The sequence below is a fragment of the Oncorhynchus clarkii genome, unplaced genomic scaffold, assembly GCF_045791955.1.
Source record: "Oncorhynchus clarkii lewisi isolate Uvic-CL-2024 unplaced genomic scaffold, UVic_Ocla_1.0 unplaced_contig_382_pilon_pilon, whole genome shotgun sequence".
In the NCBI taxonomy this organism is placed as follows: Eukaryota; Metazoa; Chordata; class Actinopteri; order Salmoniformes; family Salmonidae; genus Oncorhynchus; species Oncorhynchus clarkii.
This window is the reverse complement of record NW_027258012.1, coordinates 65,209-89,582: the sequence shown is the minus strand read 5'-3', so window position 1 is coordinate 89,582 and position 24,374 is coordinate 65,209. Positions and strand designations below refer to the sequence as shown.

General features: G+C 43.8%; 1 protein-coding gene across 1 annotated transcript; it reads left to right on the top strand.

The window, feature by feature from the left end:
- The first annotated feature begins 1,264 nt into the window (after window positions 1-1,264).
- LOC139394491 (zinc finger protein ZFP2-like) lies at window positions 1,265-24,191 on the top strand. Its single transcript, XM_071142567.1, has 6 exons — window positions 1,265-1,682; window positions 8,385-8,794; window positions 8,873-9,227; window positions 9,396-9,812; window positions 23,724-23,906; window positions 24,148-24,191. The coding sequence occupies exons 1-6, from the start codon at window positions 1,265-1,267 to the stop codon at window positions 24,189-24,191; spliced, it is 1,827 nt and encodes a 608-aa protein (XP_070998668.1).
- Window positions 24,192-24,374: the final 183 nt, after the last annotated feature.

The window sequence follows — 24,374 nt, the reverse complement described above, 5'->3', positions numbered from 1 at the left end:
GAGGTGTGTTCTAGTGGGTCTGGGCAGGTTTGATGTAGTTAATGGAGATGGAGGTGTGTTCTAGTGGGTCTGGGCAAGTGTGATGTCGTTAATGGAGATGGAGGTGTGTTTAACGTTTGCAAGCTTGAGCTTGATATCGACCTAGTGTGACCTTCCTGGTCCTGTCCTCTCTCAAGTCAGTGAGTCAACACAGGAAGGTGCAATGGATGGATAGTTAATTTATTTCCAAAGCTGCAATGATGGGACACACACAGTCTGGATGAATGATCAGCAGTCGACAGGGTAAAAACTCCTAAAAGAAGATGCATTTTCCAGTTAGATACCAACTTGAAAGAGGGATCTTTAGCATAAAACCCACATGGAAAACAGAGATTTGGCAAATAACATATAAAGAGAGGCTGACTTGACACCAAACCAACAACAGTAGTTACTAAAACATAAATTGCTAATGTGTGATTTAAAACGTGGATTTAATGATGTAATGTCAATTTTATACATTTCTATCCCAGGACCACTCAATTTTCAAATTCTCCATAAATCTGCTGTGGATTACCCAGAATCCTATACCTTTATCACACGAGCGGGGCAGCGGTCTAAGGCACTGTTCTTAAATGAATTGCCTAGTTAAATAGAGGATACAAATATTTTACACATGTAACTTCGTTACACCGTTACACTGGCAAACAAACTCAGTAGCACAGAGAAGAGCATCCATATGACGTTGAGAAATACTGCATTGTGGGTAGTTTGGAAGAGTCACAAAATAAGTTAATAAATATGTAATAACGCAAAAACATAACTGTTTGTTCTTATAGGTACCATATCGTGATTACAATTAGCTTACTAAGTTTTTAACCACACTGTATTGTTACACTGGTGAGTTAAAACTCATGCTTCGTACACTTTAACTTGTTATCTGAAGATAAAATCTACATTTTACTCAACTGCGTTACCCACTCCAGTCAGCAGATGGCGGTCTGGGAATTTAAAGTTATGCTGCTGGTGTGACGTTTAATGTAGTGGACGGAACGCTTCTTTCAACATCAACAACAGTTCGTCAGCCACCTCGGTAGCTTGCTAGACAAATAGCCGAACCAATAAAGCTCTTTAGACGCTTTAGTGTATATTAGCCACTGTGTTTTAAACCTACTTCTGTCGTCTAGTTAGTTATCCGATTTAATTTCATATTTATGGTGTTGTTGTTATTAGTCAGCTAGCGGGGTGGTTAAGTTAGCATTAGCCTAGCTAGCTAACTTCCCCGACCATGCGGTCACAAAGCTACTCTCCTTCTAATGAAGAGAAGGATATCACAGTAAATCAAGAAGTAGAGAGTGGGGCCTTTACTGTGAAAGAAGAGGAGGACGCGTTCAGAGTGAAAGACGAGAAAGATATCACAGTAAAACAAGAAGTAGAGAGTGGGGCCGTTACTGTGAAAGAAGAGGAGGACGCGTTCAGAGTGAAAGAGGAGGATGATGTCACAGTAAAAGGAGAGGAAGATGCAGTTTATGGCGTGAAAGAGGAGGGGGAGGGGATTACTTTTACATCGAAAAAGGAGGAGGAAGAAGAGGAGGAACCTGGATATCTGGGCCCGGTTTCCCAAACGCATCTTAAGGCATCCAATGGTTCTAACGATGAATTTAGCCATAAGATGGTTTTTAGAAACCGTTCCCTGATTAACACTGGTAAGTACTGTCTTAAAAACAGAGGCACAAACTCTGCAGTTGAACTGATGTTTGGTGTTAAGGTGGAAATCTGCATTTGCTACATCCATATTATGACTTTTAAATAATTTATTTACAGCCATTGATTCTTGAAGAATATAACACATGAGCTGAGTTCAACTGTTGTACCCCATCAGAACCCCAAATAAGCTTTTTTTACTATAATGTTTAGAAACAATGTAAATCAACACTGTATAGCAGTTAAGAACAAATTCTTATTTTCAATAACGGACTAGGAACAGTGGGTTAATTGACAGATTTGTACCATGTCAGCTCGGGGATATGAACTTGCAACCTACTAGTCCAACGCTCTAACCACTAGGCTAGCCTGCCGCCTCAACATGGTTAAAACTATAATGTTGATATCATGGATGGTCAGTCCTTGCATCCATAGGTCTGTCTGTAGTTACATTTCTCCAACCCCATAATCTTTTATTACCAAAATAGTGGTGGAATGACAGATTTGTTATTGTTTGTACTGCAAATTGCTGGGTTTTGTGTTGTTTTTTTAAGCAGCAACAAAATGTCTGCCCAGAGACTTGGTTAACAGCTGAGGGATGGGGGAAGGAGAAGTGTAACCACTCTCAAATTCATAGAGAACGATATTGAAGAAACCTTAACCCAACACCTAGCGACCTCGTCAAGAAGTTCAGACATCTTGGCGTAACAGTTATAAGGTGTTGATTTGACAGTCGCTGGACCCAGGTTTGAGTTCAGCTCAGGGCTACCCCCTGAATTCAATACACTATGAATACAAGGACTGGCCATCCATGATGTCATAATGATAGTTTAACCAGGTTTCTAGGATATATAGTATATTCTAGAATTCATCCATGATGTCATAATGATAGTTTAACCAGGTTTCTAGGATATATAGTATATTCTAGAATTAATCCATGATGTCATAATGATAGTTTAACCAGGTTTCTAGGCTATATAGTATATTCTAGAATTGATCTATGATGTCATAATGATAGTTTAACCAGGTTTCTAGGCTATATAGTATATTCTAGAATTCATCCATGATGTCATAATGATAGTTTAACCAGCTTTCTAGGATATATAGTATATTCTAGAATTCATCTATGATGGCATAATGATAGTTTAAAGGTTTCTAGGATATATAGTATATTCTAGAATTCATCCATGATGTCATAATGATAGTTTAACCAGGTTTCTAGGATGTACAGTGGGGCAAAAAAGTCAGCCACCAAATGTGCAAGTTCTCCCACTTAAAAAGATGAGAGGCCTGTAATTTTCATCATAGGTACACTTCAACTATGACAGACAAAATGAGAAAAAAAATCCAGAAAATCACACTGTAGGATTTTTTATGAATTTATTTGCAAACTCCCTCATTTTTCAGAGTAAAAGCCTGAAACAATGCCTAAAGAATGACCACATGTAGAAGAAGCCATAGAGATCGTGACCTGGGTCCTAAGTCTTTGTATGGTGGATAGGCTTTCAATGGAAAAACAGCCTTTCAAAATAATAGTACTTCCTGGATGGATTTTCCTCAGGTTTTCGACTGTCATATCAGTTCTGTTATACTCACAGACATTATTTTAACAGTTTTGGAAACTTTATATTTTCTATCCAAATCTACTAATTATATGCATATCCTAGCTTCTCGGCCTGAGTAGCAGGTAGTTTAATTTAGGCACGCTTTTGATCCAAAATTCTGAATGCTGTCCCCTACCCTAGTGAAGTGAAGCATTCTGTTTAATTAAATAATTAAGACACACAAATTACTCGACGTCATAACTAGAGGGAGCCGCTCGTCAACATAACCTGACCGGAGGGATCCGCTCGTCAACACAACCTGACCGGAGGGAGCCGCTCGTCAACATAACCTGACCGGAGGGAGCCGCTCGTCAACACAACCTGACCGGAGGGAGCCGCTCGTCAACACAACCTGACCGGAGGGAGCCGCTCGTCAACACAACCTGACCGGAGGGAGCCGCTCGTCAACACAACCTGACCGGAGAGAGCCGCTCGTCAACACAACCTGACCGGAGAGAGCCGCTCGTCAACATAACCTGACCGGAGGGGGCCGCTCGTCAACACAACCTGACCGGAGAGAGCCGCTCGTCAACATAACCTGACCGGAGGGGGCCGCTCGTCAACACAACCTGACCGGAGGGAGCCGCTCGTCAACATAACCTAACCGGAGGGAGCCGCTCGTCAACACAACCTGACCGGAGGGAGCCGCTCGTCAACACAACCTGACCGGAGGGGGCCGCTCGTCAACACAACCTGACCGGAGGGAGCCGCTCGTCAACACAACCTGACCGGAGGGAGCCGCTCGTCAACACAACCTGACCGGAGGGAGCCGCTCGTCAACACAACCTAACCGGAGGGAGCCGCTCGTCAACACAACCTAACCGGAGGGAGCCGCTCGTCAACACAACCTGACCGGAGGGGGCCCCCCCTCCGCTGCTGGACTTTGTCAATTCTGCCGTTCTGCTCCTGAAGTTTGCAGTAATAGACTAATAGACTACAGATAGAAAGACTAGTAATAGACTACACCAGCAGTATGCAACCTTTTCCAGTTGGAGTGCAAATGTATCTGACCATTTCTACCAATCTGTGTGCCAGTTATGATTTTCATATGCACATTTTCGTGGAACGGTTTCATTTAATTTATAATAGTATCTCAAAATTATTGTCTGTGATTAATCTACATTCTATCTAAATCTAAATGAGAATTATAGATATCTAAAAGTAACTTTTATTGCCATTGCCAACTATGTAAAAAAAAAAGCCTGGGTCAACTGGGTCAGGAAACTCGTATAGCAAGCTTGCACCGTTGTATACAATATTCTAGGCCCTCAGTTTCCTGCTCCAATGAGTTCTGGACAGACACAGTAGGTGTAGGCTATTTGTGAAAAGGATAAGAAGTAATCAGGTTTTTTATGACATTTCCACTGGATCAGAGCATTACATTTTTCCCTTTTATGCCGAGTGGTTATCGAAAGGGCGAGAGCTAGAAATATTTTACAAAAATTCTTTGAGGAACTATTGTCATTTGCAATTGATTCTGGTTAGACTTTGTTTACTTGCTGTTTGAGGTGAATTAAGCATTACTTTGAGAAGCTCCACAACTCATTAGTGTTGGTGCGTTAAGACAATCAGAAATACTATCAGACATCCCCAAATGGGCACATTTATAGGCCTACATTTGTGTGCAGGCCAGATAGATTAATCCTACTTCTAAATGGGTAATCAGGTGTGCGTCCTTACTCAACATTGACAGGAGTGTTTCAAATGAAAGACATTGAATAAATTGACAAAACTGACACATCTTGTAGGGTCAGGTCTGGGTGGTCTGCCAGGGGACGTTTCATTTAGTATCCGTTTGGGTCGGCTGGGGAATGATTTTATTTCCCCATAGTATGTTGTACCGAAGTTGACCGACTGAAAGGGAGTGTAACTTTGATTATAATTACACTTCCCTGAAGGAGGGAATCGAGGTTCAACACCTGTTTGTCCCCACCCTTTCCTGGGTTGATGTAGAGCGGCATTACATTTTAAGGAATAAATCCAAGCCTCACTCATCACCTGCTGGAAGCCCCGCTTTCTACGAGGCGTGGATTTAATAGTATGTTGTACCTAGTTTCCCTCCTTCAGGGAACAGTAGTTATAGTCATAACGTTATTCTTGTCATATGATGAACTTCAACTTAAATAAGGGATCTTGCTGTCAGACAGTTGTTTTGTATTCTGAAATGCACTCGAACTATGTATCATTTAGTGGCTCCTTATGTTACGCTGGGAAAACAGTTTTCATGGGCACAGAAATACTAAATAGTTTGAGTTTGCTAGATCCAATGGTTTTTAACTGAGTCATTTTGTAATCCAAGATGGCGTAGCATTAAGACGTGTTTGTTGTAAATGGTATGTTTTTTTCATTTTTTTTTTATATATTGCAATATATTTCAATCCTTTTCATTTTTAAATTAAATATACCTTCCGGCAACCCGCCTCACCCAATATGATATGGATCTTCTGTTTTTGTTAGACCTTATAGCTAGAACCTCCATCAGATGCTAGCCATCAGAACATAGAACATCGCCTGTCGTATCAGTTCTGTTATACTCAGACATTATTTTAACAGTTTTGGAAAATTTAAAGTGTTTTCTATCCAAATCTACCAAGTTTACTTTCATTCGGAGGTGAAAATAGTGCCCCCTACCCTAGTGAGGTTAACACCCCGGCCATCCTACAATCCAAGCTAGATGCCCTCAATCTCACACACATTTTCAAGGAACCCACCAGGAACAACCCTAAATCTGTAGACAAAATCACTTCTGCAAGCAGGCCTTTCTAATCGACCTGGCCCGGGTATCCTGGAAGGATATTGACCTCATCCCTTCAGTAGGGGATGCCTGATTGTTCATTAATTGTAATTTCCTCACCACCTTAAATAAGCATGCCCCTTTAAAAAATGTACAACTAGGAACAGATATAGCCCTTGGTTCACTCCAGACCAGACTGCTCTCGACCAGCACAAATACATCCTGTGGCCTACTGCACTAGCGTCGAATAGTCCCCGCGATATGCAACTTTATTAGAGAAGTCAGGAACCAATACACACAGTCAGTTAGGAAAGCAAAGGCTAGCTTTTTTAAACAGAAATTTGCATCCTGTAGCTCTAACTCCAAAAAGTTTTGTGACACTGTAAAGTCCATTGAGAATAAGAGCACCTCCTCCCAGCTGCCCACTGCAATGAGGCTAAGAAACACTGTCACCACCGAAAAATCCACAATAATCGAGAATTTCAATAAGCATTTCTCTACGGCTGGCCATGCTTTCCTCCTGGCTACCCCAACCAACAGCTCCGCACCCCCCGCAGCTACTTGCCCAAGCCTCCCCAGCTTCTCCTTCACCCAAATCCAGATAGCTGATGTTCTGAAAGAGCTGCAAATCCTGTTCCCGTACAAATCAGCTGGGCAAGACAATCTGGACCCTCTTTCTAAAATGATCTGCCGCCATTGTTGCAACCCCTATTACTAGTCTGTTCAACATCTCTTCCACAGTCATCCCCCTCTTCAAAGGGGGTGATACTCTTGACCCAAACTGTTACATCCATCCTGTCCTGCCTTTTCTAAAGTCTTCGAAAGCCAAGTTAACAAACAGATCACTGACCATTTCGAATCCCACCGTACCTTCTCCGCAGTGCAATCCGGTTTCCGAGCTGGTCACAGGTGCACCTCATCCACGCTCAAGGTACTAAACAATATAATTTCCGCCATCGATAAAAGACAGTACTGTGCAGCCGTCTTCATCAACCTGGCCTGTTGTCCGGACCTCTGGCAGTCTTTATGGAGTTACCACAGGGTTCAATTCTCGGGCCGACTCTGTATATATCAACGATGTCGCTCTTGCTGCGTGTGATTCCTTGATCCACCTCTAGTCAGATGACACCATTCTGTATACATCTGGCCCTTCTTTGGACAATGTGTTAACAAACCTCCAAACAAGCTTCAATGCCATACAACACTCCTTCTGTGGCCTCCAACTGCTTTTAAACGCAAGTTAAACTAAATGCATGCTCTTCAACCGATCGCTGCCCGCAACCGCCCGCCCAACTAGCATCACTACTCTGGACGGTTCTGACTTAGAATATGTGGACAACTACTAATACCTAGGTATCTGGTTAGACTGTAAACTCTCCTTCCAGACTCCTAAGCATCTACAATTTGCTTCCTATTTCGAAACAAAGCCTCCTTCACTCACGCTGCCAAACATACCCTCGTAAAACTGACTATCCTACCTATCCTTAACTTCGGCGATATCATTTACAAAATAGCCTCCAACACTCTACTCAGACTGCATCCAGTTTGCTATCACATATTTGTCGCCTGGCTCCAGGTCATCTATAAGTCTTTGCTAGGCCGCCTTAACTCGGCTCACTGGTCACCATAGCAACACCCACCCATAGCACGCGCTCCAGCAGGTAGTACAGGAAGTATATCTCACTGGTCTACCTGGTTAAATAAAGGTGAAATAAAAAATTAAATCGTAACTTTATTGACAACACCCAAATGGATACTGACTGTCATTAACGCGGTTCTTCAATAATTACACATAATTCATACTACTGTAGCAAACATTATATTAAGCAGGACATTCAAATGAGCCTTAAATGTATAATCCAAAGTAGTGTGAAATGCTCTCATAAGCAACCTGGAAATGGAGGTTACTCCCCTGAGTTTTCCCCCATTCATATTCCGAATACATTGTGAAAAACTAAAATCTTTGCTCACCATTTTTGTTCCAGGCAGATATAGTACATCCATAACTATCGGTTTCCTCATTAGCAGGGAGGAGTTTCTGCAATCAAATTGCCCTCGTGCCACAATTTTAGCAAACACCGAAGGGGGCCTTGGAGAACAAAAGTTGTCTGGCACACTGTTTAGAGTTTCAACAACATGAATATCCTATTTCTAGCCTACAATCATCGATGTTACTACTAATGTGAAAACAAGACAAAATATGACTTTTCTTGCTCATTTTAAGACAATTGTCAAATCATGTTAACATTGATTACAGACGTCAATTGCTGTTCAACATCATGGCTACGCTGTTGGCATCACCTTTTACAGTGGACTTCTGCTGTTGTGGGCCTTTAATCATCTGTCTGACTTTGTTGTTCACACAGGAGAGATACGGGACTATCGTGGATCCTCTGGGGAGCCTCAACAACCTCATGATGCTGAAGAGGGAGAGAAGGGTCTCTCCAGATCAGAACACCTCAATAAACACCTGCAGAGACCCACAGTGAAGAGAACTCACTGCTGCTCTGACTGTGGGAAGAGATTAACCTCATCAGGCATTACAATTCATCAGAGAATACACACAGGAGAGAAATCTTACAGCTGTGATCAATGTGGGAAGAGTTTGTGTCGATCTGGAGAGCTGACAGTGCACCAGAGAACACACACAGGAGAGAAACCTTACAGCTGTGGTCAATGTGGGAAGAGTTTTACAACATCTGGCTCTCTGACTCAACGCCTGAGAACACACACAGGAGAGAAATCCTATAGCTGTGATCAATGTGGGAAGAGTTTTGTTCAATCTGACCAGCTGATACGACACCAAAGAACACACACAGGAGAGAATCCATATATCTGTGATCAATGTGGGAAGAGGTTTGGTCGATCTTGCCATCTGACTCTACACCAGAGAATACACACAGGAGAGAAACCCTATAGCTGTGATCAATGTGGGAAGAGATTTGCTACATCTGGCCACCTGACTCTACACCAGAGAACACACACAGGAGAGAAACCTTATAGCTGTGGTCAATGTGGGAGGAGTTTTAGTCAATCTGGAGATCTCAGAGTGCACCAGAGAACACACACAGGAGAGAAACCATATAGTTGTGATCAATGTGGGAAGAGATTTGCTACATCTGGCCACCTGACTCTACACCAGAGAACACACACAGGAGAGAAACCTTATAGCTGTGGTCAATGTGGGAGGAGTTTTAGTCAATCTGGAGGTCTCAGAGTGCACGAGAGAATACACACAGGAGAGAAACCTTATAGCTGTGGTCAATGTGGGAGGAGTTTTATTCAATATGGCGATCTCAGAGTGCACAAGAGAATACACACAGGAGAGAAACCATATAGCTGTGATCAATGTGGGAAGAGTTTTGGTCAATCTGGAGAGCTGACAGTTCACCAGAGAACACACACAGGAGAGAAACCTTATAGCTGTGGTCAATGTGGGAGGAGTTTTAGTCAATCTGGAGATCTCAGAGTGCACAAGAGAATACACACAGGAGAGAAACCTTATAGCTGTGATCAATGTGGGAAGAGGTTTGGTCGATCTTGCCATCTGACTCTACACCAGAGAATACACACAGGAGAGAAACCCTATAGCTGTGATCAATGTGGGAAGAGATTTGCTACATCTGGCCACCTGACTCTACACCAGAGAAAACACACAGGAGAGAAACCTTATAGCTGTGGTCAATGTGGGAGGAGTTTTAGTCAATCTGGAGATCTCAGAGTGCACAAGAGAATACACACAGGAGAGAAACCTTATAGCTGTGATCAATGTGGGAAGAGATTTGCTACATCTGGCAACCTGACTCTACACCAGAGAACACACACAGGAGAGAAACCTTATAGCTGTGATCAATGTGGGAGGAGTTTTAGTCAATCTGGCAATCTGACTCTACACCAGAGAACACACACAGGAGAGAAATATTATAGCTGTGGTCAATGTGGGAAGAGTTTTGGTCAATCTGGCCATCTGACTCTACACCAGAGAACACACAGGATTGAATTCTCATAGCTGTGACCAGAGATCATCTGATAAAAGATCTCTGATCAAATATTAGTTAATACATACATGAAGGAGTTGTTTCATGATTTCAGTGAATTAATGTCACAATGTAGAATGTTTTTTACATTGTATGAGGAGTTTTGTATAGATTTCACAATGTAGAAGCCTAAACGTTTGCCCCCTTATGAATTGATTTCAACATGTTATGGATATTAGCCTCATGGGGAAAATCCAGGCTCTGAAATGGAAGAGTACTATATCGGATCAAATCAAATGTATTTATATAGCCCTTCTTACATCAGCTGATATCTCAAAGTGCTGTACAGAAACCCAGCCTAAAACCCCAAACAGCAAGCAATGCAGGTGTAGAAGCACGGTGGCTAGTATAAACTCCCTAGAAAGGCCAAAATCTAGGAAGAAACCTTGAGAGGAACCAGGCTATGAAGGGTGGCCAGCCCTCTTCCTGCTGTGCCGGGTGGAGATTATAACAGAACATGGCCAAGATGTTCAAATGTTCATAAATGACCAGCATGGTCAAGTCATAATAATCACAGTAGTTGTCGAGGGTGCAACAGATCAACACCTCAGGAGTAAATGTCAGTTGGCTTTTCATAGCCGATCATTAAGAGTATCTCTTCTGTTCCTGTTGTCTCTAGAGAGTTGAAAACAGCAGGTTTGGAACAGGTAGCACATCCGGTGAACAGGTCAGGGTTCCATAGCCGCAGGGAGAACAGTTGAAACTGGAGCAGCAGCACGGCCAGGTGGACTGGGGACAGCAAGGAGTCATCGTGCCAGGTAGTCCTGAGGCCTGGTCCTCCGAGAGAGAGAAAGAAAGAGAGAACTAGAGAGAGCATACTTAAATTCACACAGGACACCGGATAAGACAGGAGAAGTACTCCAGATATATCAAACTGACCCTAGCCCCCTGACACAAACTACTGCAGCATAAATACTGGAGGCTGAGACAGGAGGGGTCAGGAGACACTGTGGCCGATGATACCCTCAGACAGGGCCAAACAGGAAGGATATAACCCCACCCATTTGCCAAAGCACAGCCCCCACACCGCTAGAGGGATATCTTCAACCACCAACTTACCATCCTGAGACAAGGCCGAGTAAAGCCCACAAAGATCTCCGCCACGGCACAACCCAAGGGGGAGCGCCAACCCAGACAGGAAGATCACGTCAGTGACTCAACCCACTCAAGTGACACACTTCTCCTAGGGACGGCATGAAAGTGCACCAGTTTGCCAGTGACTCAGCCCCTGTAATAGAGTTAGAGGCAGAGAATCCCAGTGGAGAGAGGGGAACCGGCCAGGCAGAAAAAGCAAGGACGGTTCGTTGCTCCAGAGCCTTTCCGTTTACCTTCACACTCCTGGGCCAGACTACACTCAATCATATGACCCACTGAAGAGATGAGTCTTCAGTAAAGACTTAAAGGTTGAGACCGAGTCTGCGTCTCTCACATGGATAGGCAGACCATTCCATTAAAATGGAGATCTACAGGAGAAAGCCCTGCCTCCAGCTGTTTGCTTAGAAATTCTAGGGACAATTAGGAGTTGTGTTACACTTACCACATTGGTGACCCACTTGAATGAAAATGCAACACTTTAAAATGTGGCGTGCTGTTTTCTACAAATTGTCCTCTAACCAGGGATGTACTCCCAGGGATGTACTCCCAGATTCCGTGTGGTTTTTGAGCTGTTAGTTTTAACAGGACGTGCAACCTCATCTCTCTCCTCTCTCACAATTTTTTTTAGCATGATATCGATGAGTGATGGCAAATAAGTGCTGCATTCCCTTGTTTAGCGACCCCTAAATTTAATGCATCGCTCCCAAATGTAGCTGACTCTTCTGCAGGTTGTCCTCTAACCAGGGAGGTAAATTATATCTCCCATTTCCATGTGTTTTTTTTGTTGTGTCAGTTTCAACAGCACGTACAACCTAATTTCCCCCCTAATCGATATCAGTGATTTATTGCTATTTGTCAAAACATCAGTGTTTCTGGTGCTTGTGCAGTTTATAAGGAGCTTGTTTAAAAAATACAAGTAATATGATTATTGTGGCAGATGTTTGTGTAAATAGCACATGTTATGTTTAGGTTTTCAATTTATCCCCAAACTGTTCCTGCATATTGGTTATTGATTTGGACATGTGTTTTGACTATGCAATCAAATATTTAATATTTACATTTCATGTAACATTTGGTAGTGATATTTATTCATGCAACCAACATGACAATTTTTTGGTACAATTATATTGACATTGTTGCCCTGTTTTTAGAATATCAGGGTTAATTCTCACATGTGCCAAACCAAATGTTCTAGAGCATGATATTGGGGACTGGGCCCAGATCCAACAACATGCCTATCTAGTGAACCCTGAAAAGAGAGAGAAGCTCCTCAGTGAGGTGGAAAGTTATTACGGATATCACAGGAGTTTCCTCTTGAAATCAGTCCGTCATAAGGAAAACTTGGTTGCTGATTATCTCTGGGGTGGGCAGTCAGAAGGATTTGTGTTTTGCGTTGAGCCAGCATGTTTAATTGGAGTTTTATCTCTTATTCTTTTCCGTATTGAAACTGCACTGTTGGTTAGGGGCTCATAAGGAAGCATTTCACTGTTGTATTCGGTGCATGTGACTAATACAATTTGATCTGAGTTTTGTTTGGGCTCGTTCCAAGAGGACGAGAGTTCTAGAAGCTAGTGAGTTTTAGGAAGACGAGAGTTCTAGAAGCTAGTGAGTTTTAGGAAGACGAGAGTTCTAGAAGCTAGTGAGTTGTAGGATTCTATAGAAAGAAAAAGGAGAAAAAAATAACATGATTCTTTATTATTATTTAGGAATAGGTGTTTTTTCTTGTTTTTAATTGTTGACGGCCAGTAAACACCATGTTTATATTGGTGAAGGTGAAGCGTTGTAGTTGATTATAATGTGAAATGGAAGTTTTCTGTTGGTGGTGAGCAAACGTGTCCAACAAAAATATAGGATATGTTTGTTGTCTTAAGGGGGAAGGTGATACAGGCTTTGGTTTTTCCATTTATGTTTTGAGGTTGGACTTTAGCACGTCTATCTCGTTAGCACGTAGGACGCACTGATTGGTGTCACCTCGTTAGTCAGTATGTGTTACACCTGTGCTGGCTTGTCCATCTCGTTAGTGAGAAGGTTTTTCACCTGAGCTGGTCCAGGTTCTATTTAAGAGTGTCTGGCCCAGTGCTCCAGTTGTCTTGATAGATGTGACAAATCAAAACCTTTAGTTGCACTACCGTTTTGGTTAAGATGTTTTCACTTCAGGTTGAAGCTTCTTTCTGAAGAGAGCTTTTTTTCTTCAAAAAAATAAAAAATGAATACAAACAAGCAAACCTGGTCGGTTCCGGGGATTGGTATAGCAAATACCGTAAGATTTTCATGGACTGAAAAGGAGATGGAACCTTGGGGCAGGAAAACTTTTGGAAGGACCATATTGATGGGATGCCTCAGGATAGAGGTGAAGGAAGTACTCTGCCTTCAAGGGAACCCAAATGAAAAGGGTTTTGTTGTGACTTTTCACAAGCAAGAGAAACATGATGATGTATTGAAGATGGCAAAGGAAGCGGAAAGAAAAGGACCCCTGTGCCATTATGCGGTGACCAGCCTGGCAAAGAACAACTTCAGGGTGGTCACCGTAAACATGTACAATCCGCACGTGAAGGATGAAGAGGTGAGGGCCTTTCTGGGGAGGTACATGGACAATGTCTCCTCAGCGAGGTACCTCAGGGACTCCCTGGGTTTCTGGAACGGGAGGAGAGGATTCCAGGCGTTACTCAGGGAGTCCCCGAAGAGTGTGGATGGCTACCTCCATCCTCCGGCGATGTTCTCCCTGGGGGCTGACAGGGGAACACTCTACTATGCACGTCAGCCCCCGTTCTGCAGGCGTTGTATGGCCTACGGCCATATCCTGGCCTCGTGCAGCGCCAAGAAATGTCGTTTTTGTGGGTCGGAAGAGCACGAGGCCAAGGAGTGTGACGAGCCCAAGGCTTGCCACGGGTGTGGCTCAAGAGCACACCTGTGGCGTGATTGCCCGGCTCGTCACAGGTCATACGCGTCTGCAGCTGGGGGGGGAGCGGGGGATGGGGGGAGGAAAGAAAGGACGCGTGCGGATTACATGGATGGCACAGGGGAAAAGACGGCGCAGGAAGAAGATGGGAAGAAGGATGAGGTGAGAAGAAAGAGGCGAGGAGAAGAAAAGAATGGAACAGAAGGAGAGAAGAAAAAGGGGACGGAAGAAGAAGAAGGTGGAGGAGTTGAGAAGAGGGAGAAGGGGACAGTGGTACGAGAAGGAGTGGAAGAGAGAACGGGGACAGTGGTACGAGAAGGAGTGGAAGAGGGAACGGGGACAGTGACGGAGAAGGAGGGAGGAGTGGAGGTGGGAGGGGGGGGAGATGGGGGGAAGGAGTGGGGGGACAGCCTGCCAGGCTTCCTCGAGGTCGAAATGAGGGATTTGGTGGAGGGGTTAGTGGGGATGGGACGTTGTGTCTCCCCGCTACCTCCTTCACCAAAGAAGAAAGGGATAAAGAGGGGGAGCTTGGCAGGAAGTGAGAGGGAGGGGGGTGTGGAGGGGGAGGGGGGGGTTAAGAGAGTGGCGGGGGGGGGGGGGGGGGGGGGAGGGTAATTTGTCCTCCCGGTTTGCCTCAGCCCCTTGCATTTTAGTGGATGACTCCAGTGAGGGGTCGGTGGGTTGTTTGCTAGAGGGATCCCAACTCCTGTTTGGGGAGATGGGGTCCCCTATATGCAGCCCCGAGGCAAACAGGGAGGGGGGGTGGTGGGTGGGGAGGGAGGACCCAACACACTGCCTGGATCATGGGTTGGGATGGAGGACGAGGGGGCGTCAGGAGAGGAGAGGACGTCCCCGCCGGTGGAGATGGACCAGGGGAGCATCGGGTGAGTCTCCTGGTTTTTCTTTGGGTTTTGGGGTTTTTATTTGTTGTAAATAATTAAATGAATAGTTCTGTTTCTTTTTTTAGTCTAAATGTTAGGGGGTTAAGGGATAATGTTAAAAAGAGGGCGGTTTTTTGTTATTTAGAGGGTGTGGGGTTTGATTTCTGTTTTTTACAGGAGGCTCACCTGAGGGATGGTGGGGATGTGTGTAGATTTAAGAGGGAGTGGGATAAGGGGGAATCTTTTTGGGGCATAGGAGGGGTGCACTCAACAGGAGTAGGGATTTTGTGTGGGCATAGAGAGGTTAAAATAGAGAACACTTTTGTAATAATGCAGGGTAGAGTTTTGGGGATAGATGTTAAGTTTAGAGAAGCTAGATATAGGTTAATTGGGGTGTATGGGCCACAGGTGGCGGCAGACAGGAGGGAGATGGTGGACTGTCTGGCGCCCCTGTGTGTTACAAACAGGCACTTGGTGATAGGAGGAGACTTTAATATAGATTTAGGGTTAGGCGGTGATAGCAGTGCAGGTGCCATCTCTGGGCTAATGGCTTGCCATGGTCTGGTTGATGGTGGCCTGCACACTACTCCGGCAATGGTCGGTCCTACATGGCGTAACTCCAGCGGGGTTGCGCGGAGGCTCGACTACATTTTTGTATCCAGGTCTTTGGGTCAGTTGTCTGGGCGGCTGTTGCCTGTTTTCTTCACGGATCACGACGGGGTGTTCCTGCAGGTGGGGTCGCCAGTCTGCCTCTTCGGTAGGGGGTACTGGAAGTTAGATCGGGATATACTGGAGGAGCAGGCTTTCGTTGATGCATTTTTTTGTTTCTTTCGGAGGCTTGACGGCCTCCGGTCCATGTGCGAGGGGGTGTTAGAGTGGTGGGATTTAGTCAAGGGGAGGATAAGGGCTTTTATAATAGGATATTGTAGAAGGAAAAAAAGGGAGGAAAGGAGGGAGGTGGATCGTTTCCAAAGGTTAATTGAACTCGAGTACGAGGCAGGCAACCTCGGCGGGTCGATTGACTGGGAGAGATTCGCAGCCCTAAAGGCGCAGCTCAGGGAGCTGCAGGAGCAGAAGGCTCGAGCTTTCCTGGAGCGTGCGCATAGTGGCTTTCTAGAACATAATGAGACTTGTTCCGCTATGTTCTTTAAGTCGGTTAGGGCCAGACAGAGTAGGAAGGTAATGAAGGGAGTTAGGGAAGAAAATGGTAGTATAGTAAGTAAACCAGAGGAAATGGTCAGGGTGACAACTGATCATTTCCAAGGTTTATTTAAGGAAAGGGAAATAGATGTAGAGCAGGGAAACGTGTTTTTAGAACACTTGTCCCGGCGGTTGCCAGAGGACATTAGAGACGTGATGGAGGCCCAGATCTCACTAGAAGAGGTTGAGAGCGCTCTTAGGAGGATGGGAAAAGGGAAGGTGCCTGGGATGGATGGGCTGCCGGCTGAGTTTTACCTCAAGTTTTGGGGTATACTTGGACCAGTGGTTCTCGAAGTCTTGAAGGCCATCCTTGAGACGGGGGTCCCGGGGGGATCAATGGCTGTTGGTGTGCTGTCACTTCTTTATAAGAAGGGGGAAGCAACTGACCTTGGCAACTGGCGGCCATTGACCATGCTGTGCGTAGATTACAAGATTCTTGCAAAGGTTTTAGCAGACCGGTTGCGCACAGCCCTTCCCTACGTCGTCCACGAGGATCAGACGTGCGGGGTAGAGGGCCGCTCTATAAGATGGAACCTACAGTTGATCAGGGATTCCATCGCTTGGGTTGAAGATAACGGGCTGCCTTTAATGGTAGCAGCGCTAGATCAGGCGAAAGCTTTTGATCGCGTGAATAGATCTTTACTTTATATGTCGGAGCGGGGTGTCAAGTTAGTGTAAAGCGGGGAGCGGGGTGTCGAGTTAGAGTTACTGTAAATAGTCACTTAGGTGACGTTTTTGACCTCTCGTCTGGGGTCAGGCAGGGATGCCCACTCTCGGCTCTCCTCTTCGTTCTGTACATGGAGCCTCTGGGGGCTGCCATTAGGGCAGACACAGGGGTGGAAGGCTTGTTGATCCCTGGAAGCGGTGGGCTGCGTGTTAAGATGACGCAGTACGCCGACGACACTTCCTTGCTGTTGTGCAAGGACTCGTGCCTGACAAGGTCCCTTGCCATCTTTGGGGATTTCACCCGAGCGTCGGGAGCAGTTCTGAACCATGCAAAGTCTTCCGTCAAGTTTTTCGGAAGATGGCGCGGTAGAACGGATGTGCCTGGGGGGTTATCTCTCTGTGAAGGGGCCCTGAGGATTCTCGGGGTTCATTTTGAGACCTCCGGCTCAGCGACGCTAAACTGGAACATGCGTATCTCGGTGGTACAGAGGAAGCTAGCAATGTGGAAGGCTAGGTATTTGTCTTTTATGGGCAAAGTCCTGGTCCTAAAGGTGGATGTGTTGCCGTCTCTTTTGTATGTGGCGTACATCTATCCAATGCCGGCTTGTCTGAGGAGGCCTCTAGTGAGGCTTGTGTTTCAGTTTATGTGGAGTGGCAGGTGCGAGTGGGTCGCCAGGGCACGCATGATCTGTCCCATCGGGGAGGGAGGTAGGGGGGTACCACATTTCCCCCTCAAGCTGGACGCCATTTTTGTTTCTTTCTTGTTGACGAAGCTTGCTCGTCCGGTTATACACCCGTCCGGTTACCTCCTGCGGGTGTTCTTCTCGTATAAGGCGAGAAGCGTAATGGTGTGGTCTAACGCGGGTCCTCGGGCGGAACAGCTGCCGTGGCATTTTGGCCATGCGGCCAAGTGGCAGCGCACCCCAAGGTTGAAGTTGCCCGAGTAGGTTTAGACCACAGGCACCTGTACGAGGAGGTCAGGCAGGCAGGGAGTCCTGCGCCTGTAGCGGGCATCTCGTCAGTGGTCTGGGAGGGAGTGCAGGCGCGGGGCCTGGACAATAGGCTCAAGGACCTGAATTGGTTGGGCCTCCATAAGCGCTTGCCGGTACGTGCCATCTTGTACCGGTATAGTTTGGTGCAATCCCCCACCTGTCCAAGATCCTCTTGTGGCAGGGAGGAGACTGTGCGCCATGCCTTTTGGGACTGTGCCTTTGCCGGACTAGTCTGGGCTAGGGCACGGGTAATGCTAGGTGTGGTTAGGAGTGATTTTGTTTTGACATGTGCTAGGCTAGAGAGAGGCGTAGGGAGAGCAAAGGGAACGGATAGGGACAGGTTTCTGCTCTGGCTTCTCATGAGTCTCTTTAAAAAGGGACTGTGGGAAGCCAGGCAGAATTTAGTCAAGACAGGGAGAGATTGGGGGGTGGAAGAGATAGTGAGAAGGGTGGAAGGTGATTTGAGGGGGAAGATGAAGAGGGAGGAGAGGAAGTGGGGGAAGCATGCGGCACGGGAGAGGTGGAAAGGGGGTTTAGGGCTGGGAGTGTTAGAGTGAGTTTGGTAAGGGGATAGATTAGGGAAGGGGAGATAGGGAAAGGGTTAGGTATTGGTTAGGTATGACGGGGAGGGACGATGCTCCCCTGAGGTTTGTTTTTGTTTGATGTTTTTGTAAATACAATTAATTAAGAATGAATGAGAATTATGATTTTGTAATAGTATGAATGGTATTGATTGTAATAAATTATTTTAACCACTACCGTTTTGGTTTGCTTCCTGTTTTTAAGTTTGTTGTGGGTTTTTCTCTTGTTTGCCTCTTCTTGGGCAGATTTAGTGGGTCTCATGGTGGGTGTGTTTTAGGTCCCAGTTGTTGTTACTAGTCAACTTTCAGTGGACACTGAGAGCAAAACTGCAACATTATGTTATTGTACTTTTATTGTATCAAATGGTTGTTTTATGCAACAGAATAGAGGGTTCTTAGAACTATTGTGTCTGTGTTCTACTGAGGATGGGCTTCTGGGAGAAAACACTGACAGGAGATTTACAATGTCTTTTGGGTGATTAAAACCTAAAGAGACAGTATTCCAGATTATGAGTTAATGTTTCTGTTCTATATGTTACCAGGGAGAGATGACCCCAGGGCCAGACCCTGGTTTCTACTCAGAGTACTGTTTTTACAGCAGATGCTTATAATTCTCAGCAGACAGTATCTTTCATACAAATCTTAACCTTGTGGCCCGTTCCATACATCTGTTGGTCATATAGGTTGAAAGGGGTGTATCTTAGCTATAAAAGACCTTTGTACTTTTGTCTCGTGGCTCTCAACGAATCATCTGGGGGTGATTTGTTGACCAGCCAATATTATCGTAGAGCACTCAATTGATTCACTTTATATGTGTGTGTTGTATTGACCTGCTCCCTTATTAATAAGTGAATAAAGATTTAGTTTAAGAATACATCTGACTTGTGTGATAAGTTTGTTTCTCATTTGATATTAAAGAAATTTAGAACCACATTTGGCAATGTGAATCTTGACTTGGTGACCGCTCCTGACGACCTGGGTAAATCGTCCTTGAGGGATCCCTCAAACTTGGAATCTCATGGAGACCACACTTCGGGAATGGAGCAGATGGACCCACCTGAGGCAGCGAGCAGATTCTATACACCTAGTTTTTTTTAAAGTGAGTTTTTAGAATATCCTCGTAGGCTCTTGAGTGTATATTCCTGTGTGAGGGGGGCACCTTGGAAATGTAAACTGAGCCGAGGCAGTAGGCTCTGAGTGTGTATTCCTATGTGAGGGGGCACCTTGGAGGCGTAAACCGGGCCGAGTCAGGACCTGAGTGTGTACTCCTGTGTGGGGGTGTAAACAGGGCCCAGTCAGGAGGCTCTGAGTATAAATGTATGAGTTGCATTATTCTAGGAACTAACCATGAGATAGAATTGTGAAAATATTCCTGCAGGTAAAAATATTGTTGAAAAACTAATTGATTAGGTATGTTTGGGAATAGCATTGTGTGACTGATATGAGAGTTGTGTGAATGTGGAAATGAGTCTTAATCTGACGTTTGGATAGTAACATATAGAAATATGATTACTCAGATTATTGAAATTTGGATAATAAACGGGATGATATTTTAGAAAGCAGCGGAAGGTCTCTTGTTCCTGGGTTGCTTGATTTTGCCGTGGTCTCTGGGAGGTTTAGAGAACAGTTGAGGATCCCGTGGTCATTGTCTGGGAAACAAAAGTTTATTTTTTTATTCTGCTGGGAGTATGTTTGGAGAGTTGCTTCTTAGCTATGGAGAGTCCTTGAAAAAACAAATTGAATGGTTTTCGTGAGTAGCTAAGAATTTATTTTTATATGGATTCTGTGAATATATGAACATATGATGAATTGTATGTGTGTTTAATGATTACTAGAGATTTGATAAAGTAAAACTCGGAATATAATTAGATATAATTTAAGCAACCCGTATGTAGACAAACGTAGGTTTTAAGTTGGTATCTTTAATGGATAATTTGATAAAGATGAGGTTTAAGCATTATTAAACAGTCTGCAAAGTCTGTGCAGTTGTCTCAGAAACTGATGGGAGTGTGTCCACTACAAAACACTTATAGGATTTTCTCAGTCGGGGTACTACATTTGAAATAAAACTGCCCTTAAGGCCTGTGGGGGTCTTCCCAGTATGAGAGGAGTTGCTAGATTTATTGAATAAACCTTTTTTCCATCAAGTTTGAGTGAACCAAAGTGTCTGACTAACTGTTGATGTTGAAGGAGCGTCCCATCCACTAGATTATACGTCACAGTGGCAGAATCACCTGAAAGACACACATCGCCATCTGCTGACTGGAGTTGGTATCGCAGTTGAGAAAATAACTTTCAGACAAAAAGCTGAAAAAGTTATTTGAAGAACCTTTTGTGGGAACCCCTATATGTCATTTGAAGAACCCCTTATCATGGTTCCTCAAAGAACCTTTGGGGTTCATTTTTTAACTCCCTGTCCACCTTCCCTCCATTATAAAAACATATTATAATAATATTGACAATATTGACTTAAATAATTCATTGTTTATTTAGTGGCACAACAAATGTGAATTAATATTTACAAAACAATTTACCCAACAACATTTTTTTTTAATGATGATGTACAATAAAAACAACATACATTAAAAATGAATCATAGGTAAACTAACAACATGGTAGACTTGGTAATAAATGCAGAATTTTCAGCTTTAGTGTGTATATCATATTCACCTAGTTATGTTAGGAAGTTTGCCATCTTTATGACCGGCCCTGGTAACTTCACCCCAACTTCTCCTATCCCCAGAACACAGTAACTTAACAACATAAGTGTTTTTCTGACATTTTTGGGAAATTTAAGGGAAAGTTTAAAAAAAATACAGCCGAAGCAGAGCCCCAAGTCCCATGGAGACGTCCTCGAGGGCGTGGATGTTCTCCCCATCAAAGGCCAGCGGGATTTCACTCTCATGGTGAAATGGATTTCCGCCGATGTGCAGTAAAGGAGTGAAGAGCGGGGAAATCTGTGTCAACAAAAGTAAGAAAAGATTAATACACATACAATTAACAAAGACCATAACAAATGTTCAGCTGTAGTTTTATATAAGCGTGCACACCTATGTTTATGAAGAAACAGATGAATGGTGCATAAGTATACCATGTCACGGACATAAAGGCCACTCGGGTCCTGAAGAGGTAGGGCAAGAGCAGAATCGCTGCTGTGGTCTCCAGTCCTAGTAAAGCATTGATCTTACTACACTTGCTAATTTTATTACAAAATACATTAGAGGAAGGGAAGGAATAAGAGCAAATCCCTCTTCTGTATTTTCCTTCAGGGACTGTCAAAATAGCAGGATGATGTCCTCACCCCTGCCTCGCCTCTCTACCTCTGCTAGTAATTGAATTCTCTTTTTGTCTATATCCATTCCATGGACTTGATTCATTTCTGAGAAGTTCTGAAAAGATAATTAACGCGGACATGTAACGTTTCCAAAATGGGATAGTATTGTACATGTAACGTTTCTAAAATGGGATAGTATTGTACATGTAACGTTATGCCCCCTTGTGAGTTAATAGTGTTGCTGGCTGTAGCAGGCTATATGAAGAGAAAGACCTCCATTGACGATTCAGTTCGTTGTACATCTCGTCTGGACAGGTCACCGTCCTTACTTAGTTAAGATTTGCTAGTTCATTATCACAAAACTGAGAACTGCACTAGATTGGAAACTTACGTTAATGAGAGTGTAAAGCCATGTTGGCTTTATGGAAACGATATACAATACATGGGAACAAATATAGTTGAGGGAAATAATCCAAACCTTGTTGTGCCTAGTTAGGACACAACGTTATCTAGCTAGATAACGGTACTGTACTGTAGCTCATACAACGCCGACGGTCAAACCCGGCTTTCTAATATTTACGGTAATTAACTATAGTAACGTTACGGAAGATACTTACAGAAAACCATCATTGTCTTCGTTATTCATTATTAGTATGTTATATTATTGTAATTATTATTTATAGACATATTCAGAGCCAAACATCAATTAACCTTTTTAACTTGTTGTCGCATCCAAACTTGTCACCGTCGTTTTCAGTTGCAATTGCGAAGTTCCCGGAAAAAGTCCAGCAACAACGGAGGTTCCTCGATGAACCCACCTTCTAACAAGTTCTTTGAAGAACCTTTTGGGGCTGTTTTTCATTGACCAAGAACCCTACGGTTCTTAGGGGATCTGAGAACAACTCCAGTTGAACCCTTCATTTTTGGAGTTGTAATCGGATCTATTTACTCTCAGATTCAAAACATGATGATTAGCATCAACGAACAAGTCAGCTGCTGCTCCAATACAGTATGAGGTGAGACGGTGAACTGATGTTGAATCATAATAATTAAGTTAATTAAAATTAATTAGTGAAACTGTTAAAAAAATAGTGTATGGCATATTAAATATATTAATTACTCTATTGTTATCATATAGAAACATCATGGAATATTGTACATCATATTAGCATCAACATACATTATTGTTTCATTAGATTTCACATAATAAAGATATTTCATATTTAAAAGTCCAGAAGTCAGAACCCATCACTTGCTATGTAAAAGAGACAGAAGAATGCACAATGGTCAATGCTATCTGGGATCCTTGGGACATCCCTACCCTAAACCCTACCTTAACCATTGTAAATGTCAACTTCAACGGGCTAGTGACTTCCCAAGGATCTATCTCTACCTGAAAATACATGATCTAGGTGATTAATAGTTGCTATTCAGCAGTCATAAAGCCTTATTTCCTTTAATGAACTACTAAAATAGTGATTTTGTCAGACAGCAGCTCTACACTTTATTGACTGACTGATCCATTCATCCTTCCATCCCTCCATCCCTCCTCAGCCTTCCTCTCCTCTGAAGACCCAGTGAGGTTGGAGCTCAGTCAGAGAGCTGTTGAGGGACTGGTTAGGAAGAACACTTCTACAGCCAGAGAGGTGAGAGGTCAAAGATGGTAAATATTTATGTCCCCTTAGTGGTTCATCACATCAGCAAAAGGTAATATGTTCCATCATCCATGTTTATTTACATTAGTACAAATTGTCCACTGATATTGGTGTAATTTCTCACCCCTTCTGGCTGTATGAAAGTTCAATTTCCCCTCAGACACAAACATTTGTTCTTCGATATTATGAAGGTAATTTGTGTATAATTTACTTTCCCCCACATCTCTTTACATTGCTTATGCATATTTGGTGGCCTGACTGCGTCGAAGGCCCATCCTGTCAGATCTGAACCTAATGGAGCTTAGTGATCGGATGACAGAAATCACATTTAGGTGCCAGGTGTAACCGAGGCCATAGATGCTCCATATCCATGACTTTGAGTGTTTTATATAATATTACTAAATATATTTCTTTCTGTGTTGCAGGGGCAGTCAAGAAATGGAACGGCAAGGCCACAGAACATGACATAAGCAGAGCTGTGGGAGACCACCTCAAGCCCCTGGTAGAGCCGGGGGTGGTGTTTACCACTCCACCACGCCTTCAGCAGGCTGGAAAAGTGGGATTGATACTGTTTTTCATACTAAGAGGGACCAAGAGTCTGTTGATTGGTCAGTCTTTGGGTTCATTTGTTGAAATCAAATCAAGCTTTATTTATACAGCACATTTCAGACATGGATGCAACACAATGGATTCACAGGAAAAAAACTACATGAAAATAAACTAAAATATTTAGTACACAACAAACAGAATAACAACAACTGAAAGACTAATGAACATTTAAGGAAATTTCATTGATTCAAATATTAATTGGATGCAATATCCAACCCAAAATATAAGCTTGTTTTTTAGGAGGGGCTCTGAAAGACACTATGAGGGTGTCCACTGGAGGTTGACGAGTAACAACAACTGGGACATAAGACACCCACCATGAGACCCACTAAATCTGCCCAAGAAGAGGGAAACAAAAAAAAACCCCTCAAACTTAGAAAGGAAGCAAACCAAAAAGGTGGAGAAACTAAAAAGTGTTGACTCTCCACATCTACCAAGACAACTGGAGCACTGGGCCAGACACTCTT